At 37.3% G+C, this 20,185-nt stretch overlaps 1 protein-coding gene and 1 long non-coding RNA gene across 2 annotated transcripts in view; one reads left to right on the top strand and one right to left on the bottom strand.

Annotated features, from left to right (window-relative positions):
- The window catches only part of Cenpe (centromere protein E), a 78,708-nt gene extending 68,085 nt beyond the window's left edge, over window positions 1-10,623 (top strand). The window contains 3 exon segments of the mRNA XM_077803421.1: window positions 15-112; window positions 2,344-2,527; window positions 10,260-10,623. Of these exon segments, the coding sequence (XP_077659547.1) occupies window positions 15-112; window positions 2,344-2,527; window positions 10,260-10,554 (577 nt within the window). The 3' untranslated portion in view covers window positions 10,555-10,623.
- A 1,433-nt stretch (window positions 10,624-12,056) lies between these two features.
- On the bottom strand, window positions 12,057-19,165 carry LOC144257269 (uncharacterized). Its single transcript, XR_013344413.1, has 2 exons — window positions 19,096-19,165; window positions 12,057-12,319 (listed from the first exon to the last, which is right to left on the bottom strand). It is a non-coding gene; the product is annotated as an uncharacterized LOC144257269 (long non-coding RNA).
- Window positions 19,166-20,185: the final 1,020 nt, after the last annotated feature.

Below are 20,185 nucleotides of genomic sequence, written 5' to 3'. Positions count from 1 at the left end.
ATTGTTCTTGTTAGAATTCATTCTACAAAAGCCACTATAGACTATCAAAAAGAAGTGATAAGAGTATTAAGAGAAAATCTGAGAAGAAGTCAACAGGCCCAAGATGCTTCAAGTAAGTAGAAACTACACATATTTTCAGATCTTTCCAATATTATTTCTCAACACACAGACTTTGAAAATGCCTATTATCCATATGACATTCAATAACCTAAGTTAATCAATCAATAATTTATTTTTAAAATAAATATATATCTTGTAGTATCTCTTTAGATTACTATAGTCAACTGTTTATCCATTGTAGATTCTATATGAATTTTACTTTTGCATTATTAGATCTTTACCTATACTGAAGATACCTTTGCTGTTATAAAAGAATGACTTTTATGGTCAAGGTAGAACCACCCTTCCCAATAAAAGCCAAATACATTCCTTAGTACATTTTAAACTATATGCAACTAATAAATGAGGATTGGTACACAGTAAAAATAAGTAAATATTAACCTATTTGCTCTTAAAAGTAAAAAATATCAAGGTGATATTTACTTGAAAAGCTTTTTAAAATATATCTCAGCTACATTTTAAGATTTAATGGTTAAATTTCTATATATGCACTTCCTAAACTATCTTTTTTTCACATTTTTGTCTCATGTTTTACTTGAGAAGAGAGAATTCTGGCTAGTACTTAGGCAGCTTTATGTAATAGAAAATGCACTGAGCTAAAAATCGGGGGAAGTTCTCTAGACTGACTGCCCTCACTAATGGCCACATGATATCACAGGTCCAGCACCTGACCTTTCTCACCTTATATGCACTTGTTAAGAAGAGCAAACCAAAAGTTGTATGTGAAAGCACATTGAAAATTCTAAATGCCAAGCAAAATATAATATTTTATCATAAAATATAATAATAATAAATGTTGTTATCCACTCAGTGTGTGTTGAAGACATACCTAATGTAGATTAAACTTCCTGAGTGTCTATTGCAATATGCTCTTAGCAACTGTCTAGAAAACTTGACAAGATGAAAATAAAAGTGAAGATTCTTTGTTACAGAAAGGTCAGGATCGTTCCTCCTGATGTGTAGGTGGCTTTCAGGTATGTACAGGTAGAGTGATCCTTACCCTAAATGCTTAGACCCAGAAACTTTGGGGGTTTGGATTTTTTTAGATTTTGAAATATTTGCATAATATACATAAATGATATAACATGGGGATAGGGCCCAAGTCTAAACATAAATTGATTTATGTTTTCATACACATCTTTAGTACACAGCCTGAAGGTAACTTTTTATAATATTTTTAATGATTTTGTGCAGAAAGCAAAGGCTCTCCCTGCCACCCACGTGGATAATATGAATACTAAATAAGCATCTCACAATTTTATGCAATTGAATACAGTTTTACATATATAGTGTGAAATACTGACTAACATGCTTTAATAACATTCTAAGGTATATTTAGTAACAGTTTACGTTGAGTACTTACAATGCCCTGAATGACTGAGGCAGTCCTCATACTTTCTCTGTATTAACAAGCCCTCCAGCTGAGCACTAATTTTGAGCAGCTCTAACTGGAGAGGGTAGCCATTGCTGCAGTTAGGATGAAAGATCTTAGCCATATTTGGTAGAGGTTGATGTAAATTCTAAAGACATTTAGAATTGATGATCAGCCAAGTGTGGTTGGTGCTCACCTGTAATCCCAGCTATTTGAGAAACTAAGACGGGGATCTCAAGTTCAAAGCAATCTGAGCAACTTAGTAAAATACTATCTTAAAATAAATAAATTAAAAGGCCTAGGGATATCTCTCAGTGATAGAGCCTTGCCTATAGCATGCACAAGGCCCTAGGTTCAATCCCCAGTATTGCCCTCCTGAAAAAAAAATTAATTTAATTTAAAAATAGAACTGGTGGGGCTGGGGATGTGGCTCAAGCGGTAGCGCGCTTGCCTGGCATGCGTGTGGCCCGGGTTCGATCCTCAGCACCACATACCAACAAAGATGTTGTGTCCGCCAAGAACTAAAATAAATAAGTAAATAAATAAATTCTCTCTCTCTCTCTCTCTCTCTCTCTCTCTCTCTCTCTCTCTCTCTCTCTCTCTCTCCCTCTCTCCCCCTCTCCCCCCCTCCCTCCCCCCCTCTCCTCTCTCTTTAAAAAAAAAATAGAACTGGTGATCAAACAGGCTGGATAGGTAGGTGAGGTAAAAGGACAAGTCTACAATGACTTCCACGGTAATGGTGGAAATGTTTGGATTTTTATAGTTTTTCTTATTTATTTTAAATCTTGGAGATAATCAAAATTACACTATATTAAAAAAATACCACCTATTTATGTTTTTGCTTTCCACAGTGATATCAGAACATACTGATTCTCAGCCTTCAAATAAGCCCATAACCTGTGGTGGTGGCAGTGGCATCATACAAAGCACAAAAGCACTTATTTTGAAAAGTGAATACATAAGGCTAGAAAAGGAAATTTCTAAGTTAAAGCAGCAAAATGAGCAACTAATAAAGCAAAAGAATGACCTGCTGAGGTAAGATTTGATTGTGTGATACAGATAATGTGCTTATGGCTGTTACATCGGTTGGGTGGGGAGATTGTATTTTGTATAGTTGACAGCCCTTCATATGTTATGAGGAAAGTAAATTTTAGAGTTTATATAGTAGATGCCTTTAAAAAAAGAATATACTACCACCAACCCAGATGTTTTCATCAACTAACCTGTTTTTAACTAAGTCAAGAAAGTAAACAAAGACTTTTGAGGGGACAGGAGAGATATACCACAAGTCAATGAAGCTATACTCAACAGAGAACCCTTTAATTCTGTTACCATAGCCTATTTACTTTTACTTTATAAACAAAGCTAACAAGTGTAAAAGATCATTATGAAAGAGCAAATCTAGGTGTTGGAGAGAGAATGTGGTGATAAAAAACTTAAACTCTAAGAATAGATCTAAAAAATGAACAGAAATTAGGTCAGATGAAACAAATGTAATTTTTTAAAATTTTTTTATTCTAATTTGTTACATGACAGTAGAATGCATTGTAATTCATATTGCACATATAAATCATAATTTTTCATATCTCTGGTTGTATATAAAGTATATTCACACCATTAATGTCTTCATACATGTTCTTAGGGTAATTATATCCATCTCATGACACCCTCATTTCTACCCCCATGCCCTCTCCTTTCCCCTCCGACCCCTTTGAGTTCTAATCTTCCCATGCTCCCCCTCCCAACCCTACTATTAATCAGCCTCCTTATATCAGAGAAAACATCTGATATTTGGTTTTTTGGGATTGGCTAACTTCACTTAGCATTATATTCTCCAACTGCATTAATTTACCTGCAAATGTCATGACTATATTCTCTTTTATTGCTGAGTAATATTCTATTGTGTATATATACCACATTTTATTTATCCATTCATCTACTGAAGGGAATCTAGTTTGGTTCCACAGTTTAGCTATTGTGAATTGTGCTGCTATAAACATTTATGTGGCTGTGTCTCTGTAGTATGCTGTTTTTAAGTCCTTTGAGTATAGACCAAGGAGTAGGATAGCTGGGTCAAATGGTGATTTCATTCACAGTTTTCCAAGGAACCTCCTGCTTTCCATAATGGCTGCACCAATTTGCAGTCCCACAAAATGTATGAGTGTGCTTTTTTGTTGTTGTTGTTTGTATTTTTAATAGCTGCCATTCTGACTGGAGTGAGATGAAATCTTAAGAGTAGTTTTGATTTGCATTTCTCCAATTGTTAGAAATGATGAACATTTTTCATATATTTGTTTATTGTATATCATCTTCTGAGAAGTGTCTGTTCAGGTCCTTGGCCCATTTATTGATTGTGTTATTTGGTTTTCTGGTGTTTAGTTTTTTGTGTTCTTTTTATATCCTGGAGATTACTGCTCTTTCTGATGTGTAAGGGGTAAAAATTTGTTCCCAAGATGTAGGCTATTTTCCTCACTGATTGTTTCTTCTGCTGAGAAAAATTTTTTTAGTCTGAAATCATCCCATTTATTGATGCTTGATTTTAATTCTTCCGCTATAGGAGTCTTATTAAGTCTTCCTTTAGTCGGGACCTAATCCCACATGATGAAGATTAGGGCCTATTTTTTCTTCTATTAGAACAGGGTTTCTGGTTTAATTCGTAGGTCCTTGATCCACTTTGAATTGGGTTTTATGCATGGTGAAAAGGTAGGGGTTTGATTTCATTTTGTTGCATATGGATATCTAGTTTTCCCAGCATCATTTGTTGAAGAAGCTATCTTTTCTCTGATGCGTGTTTTTGGCACATTTGTCTAATATAAGATAATTCTAATTTTCTGGGTTAGTCTCTGGATCCTCTATTCTGTACCATTGGTCTACTAGTCTGTTTTGGTGCCAATATCCACCGTTTTGGTTACTATCACTCAATAGTAGGGTTTAAGTTCTGGTATAGTGATGCCACCTGCTTCACTCTTCCTTCTAAGGATTGCTTCAGCTATTCTGGGTCTCTTTATTTTTCCAGATGAATTTCATGACTGCTTTTTCTATTTCTATGAGGAATGCCATTGTGATTTTGAGTGGAATTGCATTAAATCTGTATAGTGCTTTTGGTAGTATAGTCATTTTGATAATATTAATTCTGCCTATCGAAGAGCAGCGTAGATCTTTCCATCTTCTAAGGTCTTCTTTGATTTCTTTTTTTAGGGTTCTGTAGTTTTCATTGTATAGGTCTTTCACCTCTTTTGTTAAGTTGATTCCCAAGTATTTTATTTTATTTTATTTTAGGCTATTGTAAATGGGGTAGTTTTCCTCACTTCCCTTTCAGAAGATTTGTCACTGATATACAGAAATGCCTTTGATTTATGGGTGTTGATTTTATATCCTGCTACTTTGCTGAATTCATTTACTAGTTCTAAAAGTATTCTTGTGGAACTTTTGGGGTCTTCTGGGTATTGAATCATATCATCAACAAATAGTGCTAATTTGAGTTCTTCTTTTCCTATTTGTATCCCTCTAATTTCTTTCATCTGTGTAATTGCTCTGGCCAGTGTTTCAAGAACTATATTATGTTTTTAGAAGGTCTTTTTTCTCCACTTAGAATGATGTTGACCTGGGGCTTAGCATAGATAGCCTTTATGATGTGAGAAATGTCCTTGGTATCCCTCATTTTTCTAGTGTTTTGAACATGAAGGGGTGCTGATTTTGTCGAATGCCTTTTCTGCATTTATTGAGATGGACATATGATTCTTTAAGTCTATTTATGTGATGAATTGCATTTATTGATTTCAGTATGTTGAACCAAGCTTTCATCCCTGGGATGAATCTCATTTGATCATGGTGCACAATCTTTTTGATATGTTTTGTGTTTGATTTGCCAGAATTTTATTGAGAATTTTTGCATCTATGTTCGTTAGAGAGATTGGTCTGAAGTTTTCCTTTTTTGATGTGTCTTTGCCTGGTTTTGGAATCAGGATGAGATTGTCCTCATAGAATGAGTTTGGAAGTACTCCCTCTTTTTCTATTTTGTGAAATAAATTGAAGAGTATTGGTTTTAGTTCTTCTTTAAAGGTCTTGTAGAACTCAGCTGTGTATCCAAACTGTCCTGGGCTTTTCTTGGTTACTAGGCTTCTGATGGTGTCTTCTATTACATCGCTTGATATTGGTCTATTTAAATTGTGGATATAATCCTGATTCAATTTGGGCAAATCATATGACTTAAGAAATTTGTCTATGCCTTTGGTATTTTCTATTTTATTGGAGTACAAGTTTTCAAAATAATTTCTAATTATCTTCTGTATTTCTGTAGTGTCTATTGTGATACTACCTTTTTCATCACGTATATTAGTAGTTTGAGTTTTCTCTCTCCTTCTCTTCATTAGCATAGCTAAAGGTCTATCAATTTTATTTATTTTTTCAAAGAACCAGCTTTTTGTTTTGTCAATTTTTTCAATTGTTCCTTTTGTTTCAATTTCATTGATTTCAGCTCTGATTTTAATTATTTCTTGCCTTCTACTGCTTTTGGTGTTGATTTGTTCTTTTTTTAGGGTTTTGAGATGTAATGTTAGGTCATTTATTTGTTGGCTTTTTTTTCTTTTAAGGAATGAGCTTCATGCAATGAACTTTCCTCTTAGTACTGCCTTCATAGTGTCCCAGAGATTTCGATATATTGTGTCTGTGTTCTCATTTACCTCTAAGAATTTTTAATCTCCTCCTTGATGTCTTCTCCAACCCATTGTTTATTCAGTAGCATATTATTTAGTCTCCAGGTATTGGAGTAATTTTTATTTTTTATTGGTCATTGATTTCTAATTTGATTTTATTAAGATCTGATAAAATGCAGGGTAGTATCTCTACTTTTTTATATTTGCTAAGAGTTGCTTTGTGTCATAGTATATGGTCCATTTTACAGAAGGATCCATGTGCTGCTGAGAAAAAAGAGTATTCACTTGTTAAAGGGTGAAATGATCTATATATGTCAGTTAAGTCTAAGTTATTGATTGTATTATTGAGTTATATAGTTTCTTTGTTCAGCTTTTGTTTGGAAGATCTATCCAGTGGTGAGAGAGATGTGTTAAAGTCACCCGAGATTATTGTGTTGTGGTCAGTTTGACTCTTGAACTTGAGAAGAATTTGTTTGATGATCAAAGATGCTACATTGTTTTGATTGTTATGGCGTGGTGTATGGTTACCTTGCACAGTATGAAATGTCCTTCTTTATTCCTTTTGATTAACTTTAGCTTGAAGTCTCCTTTATTTGATACGAGGATGAAAACCCCTGCTTGTTTCTGCAGTCCATGTGGGTGGTATGATTTTCCCAACCTTTCACCTTCAGTCTGTATATGTCTTTTCCTATCAGATGAGTCTCCTGGAGGCAGCATATTGTTGGGTCTTTTTTTTTTTTTTTTAAATCCATTTTTTGATGGGTGAGTTTAGGCCATTAACATTCAGAGTTATTATTGAGACATTATTTGTATTCCTAGCCACTATTGCTTATTTTTGGTATTTAACTTCACTTGGTTTCTCCTTTGATTGGTTTTTCCTTTAGGGTACTACCTCCCTCTGATGATTTTCATTGTTTTTCGTTTCCTCTTCATGGAATATTTTACCAAGGATGTTCTGTAGGGCTGGTTTTCTAACTGTACATTTTTTTAACTTTTGTTCATCATGGAAGGTTTTTATTTCATCATCAAATCTAAAGCTTAATTTTGCTAGATATAAGATTCTTGGTTGGCATCTATTATCTCAGAGCTTGAGATACATTGTTCCAGGATCTTCTAGCTTTCAGAGTCTGGGTTGAAAAATCTGCAGTTACCCTAATTGGTTTTCCCCTATATGTAATCTGATTCCTTTCTCTCATGGCTTTTTAATATTCTGTCCTTATTCTGCTTGTTGGGCATTTTCATTATAATGTGCCTTGGTATGGATCTGTTGTGATTTGGTGTCCTGTAAGCTTCTTGAATTTGGTTTTCCAATTCATTCTTCAGTTTTCTGATTTTATTTCATTGAATAGATTGTTCATTCCTTGGTTTGAAATTCTATGCTTTCCTCTATCCCAAGCACTCTTAAATTTGGACTTTTTATGATATCCCATATTTCTTGAATGTTCTGCTCATGGTTTCTTACCATTTTCACTGTGTGGTCTACATTTTTTCATTTTGTCTTTATTGTCTGAGGTCCTGTCTTCCAAGTGGTCTACTCTGTTGGTGATGCTTTCTGTTGAACTTTTAATTTGGTTTATTGTTTCTTTCATTTCAAGGATTTGTTTGTTTTTGTTTTTGTTTTTTTAGAACCTCTATCTCCCTGTTGAAGTAATCTTTTGCTTCCTGTATCTGTTTATGTAGCTCGTTGTGGAAATGATCTTTTGCTGCCTATATTTGCTCTCTTATACCATCCTTTAATTCACAGACCATTGTAACCATGTACATCCTAAACTCCTTCTCTGTCATTTCTTCTGCTGTGGCTGCTAATGATTCTAATAATGTGGTATCTTGATTTGTTTGGGGCACTTTTCTCCCTTTTGCTTGTGTATCTTTCTTTTCAGCTCTGTGGGTCCAGGGTGTTATTGTTTTTACCCTATAAGCTTATGGTGTTCCTGTAGGGTTCCAATATATCTCCTTTGTGGGGAAGGACAATGTTAACAGATCCCAATATAAACAATATACCACCTATAAACAATTCATTGCTATTAAGACCTATACAGTTTGGTCACAATGTACAGAAATGTTGAATTTGATTATTATCTATAATGTAATCAGTAGGTTTGTAAAAGGGTTTACAGTTTCTGACAGTGTACAATGAACTGGGAATGAAGTGTAGGATGATATGCTGAGGAGGCAGGATGTGAGAATATAGTTAGTATATCTTAGGAAGTGTGAAAGAGAAATAATGAAGAGCGTTAGTAGCAGGAGAATAGATAGGAAGTAGTTTGGGGTAGATAAGTATGTGAGAAGACAGTAGAGTACATAAAACAAATACATATGTATTATGAAAAATAAAGGATATTAAAATAGTAAAAATTGGAGGAAAAAAAGGCATATTCAACACCAGTATAATATACTATTCAGACGTTCCAGTCCTCAAAATCCTAGTTGATACAAAGTACTTGTTTTCACATATGTTGAGGATGGGAGGGTAGGAGGATAGAGGGGGAGAAGAAAAAGAGAAAAAAAGTTAAAAAAATAAATAATAATAATAATGAAAAAAAAATTTTTAAATCTCAAAGAAAGAAACTAGGATTGTTAATTGTTTTGGTTGGAGATGAGTCTCTTTCCTGCTTCCCGTTCCCTTCAGTAGGTGGGTTTGTTGTTAGATGGTATCTCCACCCTCATGATAGTGAAGGTAACCAGGGTGGGAATGCTGGTTCTGGGACAGGGCACCTGGATGTGAGGTGTGGCACCCGCCAGTCCCTGTAGGGAGACTGCACTTCAAAGGTCTCTTTTTGGTTCTGCTCCTATGACTTGAGCACCTGGTCCTATCTCCCTATCTTGCCTGAAGGTTTCCCAGTTCCTGGTCTCTCTATTAGCCTCCACACTGTCTTACCTTCTCCTTCTAGGGACCTCTCCCACTGGGGCTCACTTGGGCGGTGCCCTGGTCGCACTGCACACCCATCCCACTGAGAGCTGTTTTATGTTTGGTAGTTACTGTTCTGGGTTACTGGCCACTGGGAAGAGGCCGGAGTTGGAAACTGGGTACCTGGTCAGTGGAAGTTCCGATCTGGGAGCTGCCCCCACCAAACATAGTGATGAAGGTATCCCAAGATGGAGGCAGGCCTAGTCGGTAGAGGAAGCCTGGCAATAGTGTGTGATGTGTTCAGAGATGAGCTCTGTGGCGTGCAGCCTTCGGGCTTTTGGCTGTCTTCAGAGCCCGTGAGATGTCCCTGGATGCAGGTAGATTACCGCATAGGGGAATATGGCAGTAGCTGCAGAGTCAGTCACAAGATGGAGACGACTTGGGGAGTCTCACATTGGTAGATGGGGTCTACAGGGGAGTGGCGGCGGAGTTCCTATGGGTGGGAAGTGACTGATTGTACTGTGTTGGTGTGGAGCAGCATCTGGGAGTTCTGTACCTGTGCTGATGCAGTGATCCTGCTAATACACTCGGGAACTCTGTGTGGGCTAATGCTTCGGGGCTAGTATTTGGGTGGGGGGAGACAGGAGCCTGGAGTCCTGCTCCAACACTGAGCCCCAGAGCCCTGCGCAGGCACAGTACTGGTGATTTCTGTGCAAGAGCAGCTGTTTAGGGGTTCCCTATCACTCTCAGAGAAGCAGTATTCCCACTTGGTGAGACCTGGGTCACAGAGCAACTCAGAATGCTGCCTCCCTCTGGCTCGCCATCTTGGATTCCCCCAAGAAATGTAATTTTTTAAATAAAGCTTCATCAAACAAGATTTGTCTGTCCAGAAAGACTAATTTATCACATCAAAGACTAAATTATTACATCAAAATATCAATAGACAAACCAATCCAGATGATATCAGTTAATTTGAAAACCTAGTATTATACTTGGAATTTCTAAACTCTATGATGACAAAGTTTTACTGAAATTATTCAATTTATATAGACCCATTTCACTTTTTGAACTGTGGAAATAGTCCAAACAAAAAGCATTAGGTTGAAATTAAAATATTAATGTGGTAAAATGGTAAATTTTATGTTAAGTATATTTCACCACAGTTTTTTATCGATTTTTTTTTATGTGGATACGTTTTAAGAACTGAACAGTCTAGCAAACTTCCTTTTTATTTATTTATGTATCTTTCTTACCTACACTTAAGCAATAATCAGCATCTTTCCAATGAGGTCAAAACTTGGAAGGAAAGAACCCTTAAAAGAGAGGTTTGCAAAGAAGTAACTTGTGAGAATTCTCCAAAATCTCCCAAAGTGACTGAAACAGATTCTAAAAAGATACAAAATATACCATCTCAATACAAGGAACAAAATGTACAAAATCCAGTACCAAAGGAATCTCCAAAATCTTGGTTTTTTGATAACCGATCCAAGTCTTTACCAGCACCTCGTCCAGTTCGTTATTTTGATAACTCAAGTCTCGGCCTTTGCCCAGGTAAGTAAATATAAAGGTTAATTGGAAGCCAGGGGATAACATTTGGAACTTGTCTTTAATATTTGGCCCCAAATGTCAAGTTTAGATAAGAAATTTGGTTAAGCAAGCTTCAGTGCACAGACTTTGTTTGCTGACCCTCTGTAAGAAAGTCAGTTTTTCTCCAAAGCACAGTGACATGTAGTCACTCTTACACCAACTGAAGTCTTTATTCTGCCTCTACAGTTTTCTCCAAAGACAGACAAGCAACAAATTAAGGACATAAAGAAACTACCCTATAAACAAAACTGCTACTAAAAAGGCTTTCAAGTCAATTTAAGTGGGCCTGTCATTTCATTGACATGTTCATTTTACACAAGCCAGATGATGGATTACGATATGTACTTATTCATTTAATGAGAAAAATCTTTTGAATCCCCACTCTAAGGATACATTGATAAATAAACCAGACAATAATCAAGTACAGACAATAATCAAGTACAGATGTTTCCCTAATATATTACTACAGTATGTATCATAGTATGGGTAGTACAGTATTTCCCTGCTATGTTAACCACAGGATCTTTTGACTTTGCAGTGGTGTGAAAGCATACCCATGTAAGTATTATGATTTTCAGTTTTGGACAGTATTCCAAAAAATTACACAGGGTATTCAATATTCACCAGTAGGCTTTGTGTTAGATTGTTTTGTCTAGCTGTAGGCTAATGTCATTGGTCTGAGCATATTTAAGGTAGGTTAGATAAGTAAGCTATGACATTCTATAGATGAAGGTATTAAATGCATTTTTTACTTCAGCTATCTCTACTTGAAATGCACTTATTAGGATGTAACTCAATCATAAATCAGGGGAAAATTATATTTTTTAAGTAAAGTTTTAGAAATACAAAAGTCTATGAGACATATAATAGGTACTTTTGTTGTTATTGTTGTTTAGGAATATTGAGGAAGTCTTCCTCCAGGAAGGGAACTGAGATATAAAAGACTAATGTGAATTAGCTTAACAAAGTGGGGGAGGGAAAGAAATTTCAGGCAGATGAAACAGTGACAGCCTCAGTGTAGGAGAGACCACGACCAGGGGTAGAGAAATGTGGTGTCACCACTGAACAGTCTAGCAATCATGTGGATAAAGCCAGGCCAAAGAGAGAAAGAGGTAAGTCAGATGTGCAGAACTTCCATAAATTACATAAAGGAATTTTTAGTTACCCTGAGAGTAGGTGGAAGTAGTCTTTGAAATATTTTAAGCAATTGAGGGCCATTGTTAAGTAAAATAAGGGTTACTTGAACACAGACGCTGCAATACTGCTACAGTCCATCTGGTAACTGAGATGGCTGCCAGGTGACTGGAGTGTGGTAGAACATGCATACAGCATGGATACACCAGGGTGGGATGGAGTGGAACAATGAATTTCATCACCACTCAATGTGGCATGCTATTTAAAAGTTCTGAATTTTTTATTTTTAGAATTTTCTATTTAGTATTTTTGTACCATGATAGATCACAGATAACTGATATCTCTTTAACAGGATTAATTTTGGCTTTTATTTTCTTTGTCAGAGGAACAAACCATAGGAGCAGAATGTGTGGATCCTAAGCCAGGTCCTTGGTACACCTCCGGAAAAGATGCACCCCAGTGCAAAACTCAGTAGGCTCCCCTCTGTCACTTTTCTGGAGGCCTTGCATTCCATGTTTGGAAATGATGCTGTTACTATGTGTGTCTATTCATGGCAGTGATGTCACAATCCAACTTAACTTCAATTTATTTTTCACTTTGCCACTAGAATTAGAAAATAAAGGAACAACAAATTAATTTATTCCAGTAATTTAGAATAATGACAGCTATACCTTCTTCTTGCATGTGGTAACACTTTTTTAAAAAGTTTAATTGTATTATTTATTTATATATATTGCAAAGAATAAAATTATTGAAGGAAATTTCCTCTCATAAATTGTATGTTTTTATTAATGTAAACTTATTCACTTTTGACTTTATTAAAAATTATAAATTATTTACATTTATTAAAAATTAAAAACTTTTTTATCTAATACCTTGAACATTCATTAAATGTTTAATTAGTATTTCTGAATCACAACTCCATGTACTATTAAAGATTTCTTAGTGAGATTCTCTCTTCGTGCTGTCTTTCAGGATTTTGCTATGAAATTATACACATATTTTCTTAAATTCTTAAAGGATAGCAGAAGCTCTTTCCTCTTAACTTGTGGTCATAATCTTCTTATGCTTTAATAACTACAAAACTTCTTTCTGACTTTTCTGTTAACCAGCTCATCCCATTCCCCATGCAAGTATTCCAAATAGGTTAGTATATTATTAGACTTTGTTCTTCATTGCACTTCAGTGGAAGAACTTCATAGATCATTTATCCTACCTCTTCAATTTAGGCATGAGGAAACAGTACTCAAGTTGTGTGAACCTGAGGTTCCCACAGATATATTAGGCATATATGGATGGGTTTTAAACAAGCTGTAAAACTTCTGAAATTTTAGGCAAACGTTTGTATGTGGATTTTTTTTCTAGGGTCCATACTTTATGTTTTTAAAGAATATCTAATATTTTATATCATGATTTTGAAAAACCACTTAAAATAGCAACTTCCTAGGGTTATAGGACAGAGTTAATGTGATTTTCCCTTAACATAGAGGAGCTCAGTGGCAGAATACTTGCCTAGCATGTGTGAGGCACTGGGTTTGATCCTTAGCACCACATAAAAAAATAAATAAAATGAAGGCATGATGTCCATCTACAACTACAAAAAAAATTTTTTTTAATATATTGTCATAGGAATTTATTAGTGTTAAGGGGAAATTGTCCCTTTTTATAACCTTTTCTCCTCAGACCTGACCCATATAAAACAGAGCTGCAGGTTTGATTCTCCTCCTACCCTTCCCACCCCTACCCAGGATTGGAGATTGAATTCAGGGCCTCACACATACTAGGAAAGCACTCTACCACTGAGCTTTATCCCCAGCCCTTTTTATTTTTTGAGACAGGGTCTCACTGAGTTGTCCTTGAACTCTTGATTTTCCTGCCTCCACCTCCTGAGTCATTGGGATTATAAATGTATACCACTGCACCCAGGTTAAATATTTTTCATGTTTATTTCTTCACTGAACAAAAATAACTTTAAGTAGTGGATAAATTTAAATCCTTTAAAAATATAGTCAGCTATCCAGTTTAGGATACTGTTGTTTAATTCCTGAATTTGGGGGGTTTGGGATCATACTTTCCTCAAATAAGCTCTCTTATTTCTTCTTCTTTTGGAGAAGATGTGTGTCTGTGTATTGGACCTCTTTATGATGTTCCACAGTCCCTTAGGATTATCTTCAAGCTTTCTGAATCTTCTACTTGCTCAAGTTTGGTGTTGAACTCCCCTAGTGAATTGTTCAATTTAGTGATATATTCTTCAGTTTCAGGGTTGCTTTTTTATAGTTTCTCTTTGTTGATAATCTTGTTTTTTTCATGCATTGTTTTCCTAATTTAATTGTACATTTTCCCTTATAGATCACTGAATGTCTTTAAGGTGATTGTTTTGAATTCTTTGTTAGGTAATTCATAGATGCCATTTCTTTGGGGATTTATGTTTGCCCTTTGGGCCATGTTTCTGTTTCTTCATGTACCTTTTTTTTTTTTTCTTCCTTCTGAGATTTGTGCATTAAAAACCATAAACCAGGTGAGGTGGCACATGCTATAGTCCTAGGAAACTGGATTAAGGCAGGAGTATTACTCAAGTCCAGGAATTTGAGGCAAGCCCAAACAACATTAAGACCCCATCTCAAACTAAACAAAATGAAATATTTTAAATTAAAAAAAAAAAAAAAGAGAGAGAGAGAAAGAAAAACCAGCCACCTCTCTGTCTTTGTGAATTGATTTTGACAGGAAATCTTAACTAATCAGTGTAAATAGGAGTTCTGGGGGCCTTGTTGTATCAACTTCTATGGGTTTATGCTTGTAATTTCTCATATAGAAAGGTTTGAAATTTTATTTTTCAGGAGTTTAAAACTCTGGTCCTCCCTGATGTCTCTGTTCAGTACTGCAGGTTCTCTTGCTGTAGTAGCTAGTCACCGACTCTCCTTTGTTCTCCCTTGAGAACAAAGGGGGAACCAGAGTTTCCAGGGGTCCAAACTATGACATTCCCCATAAGAACTCCACATTATACAAGACAGATACAAATCCCTCAACAAGCAGCTTTCTGGAGATCTACATAGATACATACTCCACTTTTCTCCCTCCATTCCCAAAATGAAGCTTCAAGTTAGGCAGTTTCTCCTAATTGTTATTGTGCTGAGCTGTGCAGACCTCTGCAGCTCTGCAGGTCCTCTGGTGCCACAGAAAGCCACCCCCTCTTTCTTGCTTTATGTCAGCTACCAGATTTCGAACCTATGTTATTGTGTCAGCACTCCAAGTCAGGAGCCAGAAACCAGCCCCTGAGTAACCAGAATATTAGACACATTCCACTCTCCCTGCCCAGGGTGAAGTTGCAGATGGGTGCTGAGCTATGATGACTTGAGGGAGGAGCAATCACAGGTAAAGTGGAACCATTCTTACCCATTTCATTGCAGACCTTCTCTGTTTTGCACTCAACCTGAGGCACTACAGCTTCTTAACTGGTTTCCCAAGTTCTCATAAGGGGATTTTAGTCTGTATATTGTTAACTCTGGGGAACAAGGGCTGGGGCTTCCTATTCCACAATCTTGCTGATGTCTCCTTCAGAATATTGTTTGATTCTTTCAAGTCTAAGTTTCAATATCCTGATGAGTGATTGTGAATCAACAATGATGAAAAACAGAATTGAAAAACTTTAAGAGTGTTAAAAAAGCAGTCATGTAGTCAGACGACATTAAAATGCTCTGAATGCAGATGTAGTTAAGAACATGTTAGAAAGGTCCTCCGTGGCCACACCAACTTTATGCATTCCACCCAGATCTCAGGGTATGAAAAACAAAGCCACATGAGAACCAAAACCAGACTCAGCAGTAAACCTGCAAATGCCAAGTTGAATTCTATTTCCTTTTCCTTCAATGAATTACAAGGCTCCTAAACAAGCTTCATTCAGTTCCCTTTCGATTCTCCGTTCCACCTAAATGGGAAGAGAGGAGACTCCAGGGGCAGGCTGAGGGTCCTCGGGAGGCTAGGGACCCAAGGATGGGGACTACAACCCCCATAAACTGAGTACAGCCCTCGATGTACAATGTAGTCCACAGAAGTCAGGAAGGACCAAGAATCAAAGGCCAAATCAGGGATTCTCCAAATGTAATACAGTGCACCCATGACCATGGGTATACACTCAAGAGAAAGGAAAGCAGGGACCTCAACAGCTACTTGTACACAGCCAAAGGTAGAAGTAACTCAAGGGTCCCTCAAAGGTTGAATGGATAAACAAAATGTGGTATGTATATGCAGCAGAATAGTATTTGGCCTTAAGAATCTGGAGGATATTACACCAAGTGAAATAAGCCAGAAACACAAAAAACAAATACTGTAAATACTGCATGATTCCACTCAGAGGAAGAAAGCGTAGGACCCAAATTCATAAGGACAGAAAATGAAACAGCAGCTGGCAGGGCTGAGGTAGAGGGGAGTGCCCTATTTAATGGATACAGAGTTTCAATGTGGGAAGATAAAATTCTGAAGATAGTTGGTAATGATGGCTGCCCAATATTATGATAGTACTTGATGTACTCTGGACACGTACACTATAGTTAAGATGGTAAATATAAAAGTATTGCAAAATATTTTTATATCTGTTACACAAACTATCTCACACACACATATGAGTTTCATCAGAGGCCAGCCCAGAACAAGAGCAGTGAGATGTTCCAGAAGGTTCACACTGGCTGGGGGCCATGTCTCAGGACTCCTTTATCTTGCTACAAAGGGCTCACCTAAGCGACAAGCCAGTGAGACAGTCTGTGCCTCTGACAGGTCACAAAGTTCCTCCTGGGCCTTTGTTTTCTCATCTGTATGAAAAAAAGGTTGACTCCCAGCTCCAAGGAGTACCCTGCCATGACCCTGGGGGCACAGCCTCCAGGAGCCCCGGCAGAGGGCTGGGTGCCATCCTTGTGATCAGGAGCTTCGACCCCACAGCTGCTGGGGTTATTTTTAAGTAGGGAAATAAATTCACTTCATTCCAGTCCCCTGGCCTCCAGAAGGCTGCATGGCTGCTGCACAAAAGGGAGCAAGATCAGGAGAGGCCTGGAAGATCAGCCAGAGCCGGCTGTGCCAGTTCTCCACAGGGCGTAGCGGGCCAAGCCCACAGGACAGGTGTCTGCACCCAAGCCAAGCTGCACATAGATGCCCATGGGCTCAGTCTCTGGTAAGGGGATCTCCAGGAGGAGAAGCTGCTTATTCCAACTCTCGTGGCTGGACACAGAGTTTGCAGCTATTACACCAAAAGTAAGCAAGAACTTCAAAGACGGAGCTCAGAGCACTAATGCCCTTGACTAGATATTTCCATTTTCAAGGGCAAAGCCAACCAAAAACTATAATAAAGGTACAAAAAATGTTTCAAACTTGTATCATTAAAATGATGCCCAGTTGGCATATTTAAGGGGATTTGCAGTGCAAACTTAATCCCTGCCCTAGATTAATTCCTTACATCAGCATCAAGTTCCAAGAGGACAGAACTTTTTACTTTTATATCCAGGAAAAGCACTAGGCACAGAGGCACATGATAAATAACCTCCTGAATGATCCTTCCCGAGATGTTCATTCTCTTAAAACTTGAACTGCTTGCCGAACACAATTAAGGCCTACTCTTTTACATACAGATGCACATGATGTTAAGAACCATATTCAACTATAATCCCAGCAGCTTGGGAGGTGAGGCAGGAGGACGGCAAGTTCAAGCCAGCCTCAGCAACTTAGTGAGCCTCTAAGCAACTTAGCAAGACTCTGTCTCAAAAAATACAAAGGGCTGGGGATATGGTCCAGTGGTTGAACACCCGAGTTAAATCCCTGGTTTAAAAACATAAATAAATAAATAAAACATTAAAGTTGTTTATCATCCAGAGGACAATGGACAAGGTACTGAAACAGACTAAAACACAGCCTGTGCAGGACTCCTGTGTAGCTCTTTTAAAATCAGGCTTGTTTTGGCCAGGTATGGTGGCACATGCCTGTAATCTCAGGCTTAGGAGGCTGAGGCAGAAGGATCTATAGAGTTCAAAGCCAGCCTCAGCAAAAGTGAGGTGCTAAGCAACTCAGTGAGACCCTGTCTCTAAACAAAAAATAGGGCTGGGGACATGGCTCAGTGGTCGAGTGCCCCTGATTTCAGTCCCTGGAACCAAAAAAAAAAAAAAAAAAACTAATTTCAATGAGAAAAGCAGAAAGCAGCTAGTTACTAACTCACGATAAATGATAAACATTTTTCTTATAGAAATTTCCTGATTTTTTTTTTTTTTTTTGGTACTGGGGATTGAACCCAAGGCCTCTTAACCACAGAGCCACATCCCAGCCCTTTTTTTTTTTTTTTTTTTTTTTTGAGATAGGTCTCACTAAATTGCTTAGGCTGGCTTTCAACTTGCAACCCCCCTGCCTCAGCCTCCCAACCCTCTGGGATTACACCACATCAATCTTAACATTTTTTCAATACCACTAAATATTTTATATTTTGTTAACAGGCTAATAAATACCTCAAAGTGAGTGAGGGCTTCCAGGTTCACACTTTTACTTAACTTTTTGGAAAAAATTCAAACTTAAAACTATAAAAACTAAAGCAGGACAGAGAACACTCGTATACCTTTTACCAACATTCAAATCCAGCCATTGTTAAGTGTACCCCTTTTGCTATATTTCCCTTTCACATACATGCAATCTTTCTGCAGAGAAGAAAGCTATTCCTACAAGCAGGAATATTCTTACACAATAGCAGCAGTGATCAACCACAGTGAACTTAGTACAATTGATACTTTATCTACCATTCACATGCCAATGTTGCCAATAGGCCCAGGGATGTCCTTTCTAGCATGTCCCTTCCAGTACAGTATCCCTGTTAGGGTTGAGGACTACCTGCAGTCACCAGGCCTCTAATCTCCTTTAACAGGAACAGTCCCCACAGCCTTTGTCTTTCAAGATCTTGATGTCTTTGAAGACTGACATCCCCATTCCTTCCCTTTTGACAGTTTTGATCAACCAAATTCTTATTTTAGTTTGTAAATTTTTTAAGCTTTATATTCAAATTGACTTTTCTACAAATTTATAATAAGATGCCTTGTACTTAAAGTGTACTTTTCAGGGCTGGAGTTTAGCTCAGTAGTGTTTGCCTGGCATGCACCAGGCCTTGGGTTCAATCACCACCACCACCACCACAAAAAAAAAAAAAAAAAAAAAAAAAAAAGCCCTCTCTGAAGTTGTAAGTTATGGGAAAACTAATTTATACAATTTTATCAATGTTACATAGAGTATATCAGATTGTGTATTGTCACACACCTTGGGGATTATTATCTTTTTTGAGTCCATCAGCCACTCAAGTCTCAGATTTATTCTTTCAAACACAATTTGTACAGAGTTCTCTGGTATAATTAGATACTCACCCATAGGGAGTCTAGTACTGAGCCTTAGTAAGATTTCAGGTATCAACGCAATCAGATCTTTGGCTTTGCCTGTAATTAGAGTTTCAACAAATTTTAATTCAAAGTAAATAAGATTACTATTACATGATTTGTTTAAAAAAAATTCCTCAGACCATTAAATTTAGTAGAGTTGGGGCTGGTGGATGGGGCATGGCTCAGTGGTAGAATGCTTGCCTAGACCCTGGGTTCAGTCCCTAGTACCACAAAATAAGTAAATTTAACACAGTTGGCATGAGTAAAGCAAGACAAAAAATAATTCGCCAATCAGACAGCTTCCAGAACCACAGAAGGTTCCAAGAATTCCAATTAATAACATGATCCGACGGCATTTACAGGAAAACAGAGGTGAGGCACGAAACCCATCTGATTGGCTACAGCGGTCAGTTGACGACAGCTTAGTTAACTGGCTACAGGACCTCTGCAACCAGAGCTCAACTGCTTCATTAAACTCCATATTGGTTTTGTCCACTGGGGCCCAATGCATGTGCCCAGTCTAAATCCACCATCTCACACAAGTTTTATTTAACAAAATATCATCGGCACCCATCTCAGTCACTATCATCCTAGGTTTCCAGTCTCAGTGCAAGATCTGTAGGTTACAGTATCCTTGTGATCATGCATTTGAGTTCTTTTTCCAGTCAGAGACCATTTAACATTCAGCTGATGGCATTACAGAGACACAGAAGAGAAGATTACCAGAGAGACCACTATGGCTTTGGGAATAATACCAGGAGTTTGCAGAATGCTCCTTAGACAAGGTCTCCATGAATCAAACCAGCCAAAATAGATCAAAGAACTACCCAGATGAAGCATCTATCCACTTTAACCAAAAAGCCCATTCGTTTTCTCATAACCGAGTTGCTACAATACTATTTTATCCATATGCAACAAAAAGTATTAGCAACTACAGACTCTGCCCTGTTCTGCCAAAATACCAAGATGTACCCTTCGCAGAATCAGCTCATGGTCAAACATCTGAGACCAGGACTGTGTCTGCAAATAGGTGGCAATAAAAATGACTGACAAGGAGTTTGATTCTACTATTCTTCTA

Source organism: Urocitellus parryii, chromosome 10 (genome assembly GCF_045843805.1).
Source record: "Urocitellus parryii isolate mUroPar1 chromosome 10, mUroPar1.hap1, whole genome shotgun sequence".
Taxonomy (NCBI): domain Eukaryota; kingdom Metazoa; phylum Chordata; class Mammalia; order Rodentia; family Sciuridae; genus Urocitellus; species Urocitellus parryii.
This window is presented reverse-complemented; position numbering and strand designations above follow the sequence as displayed.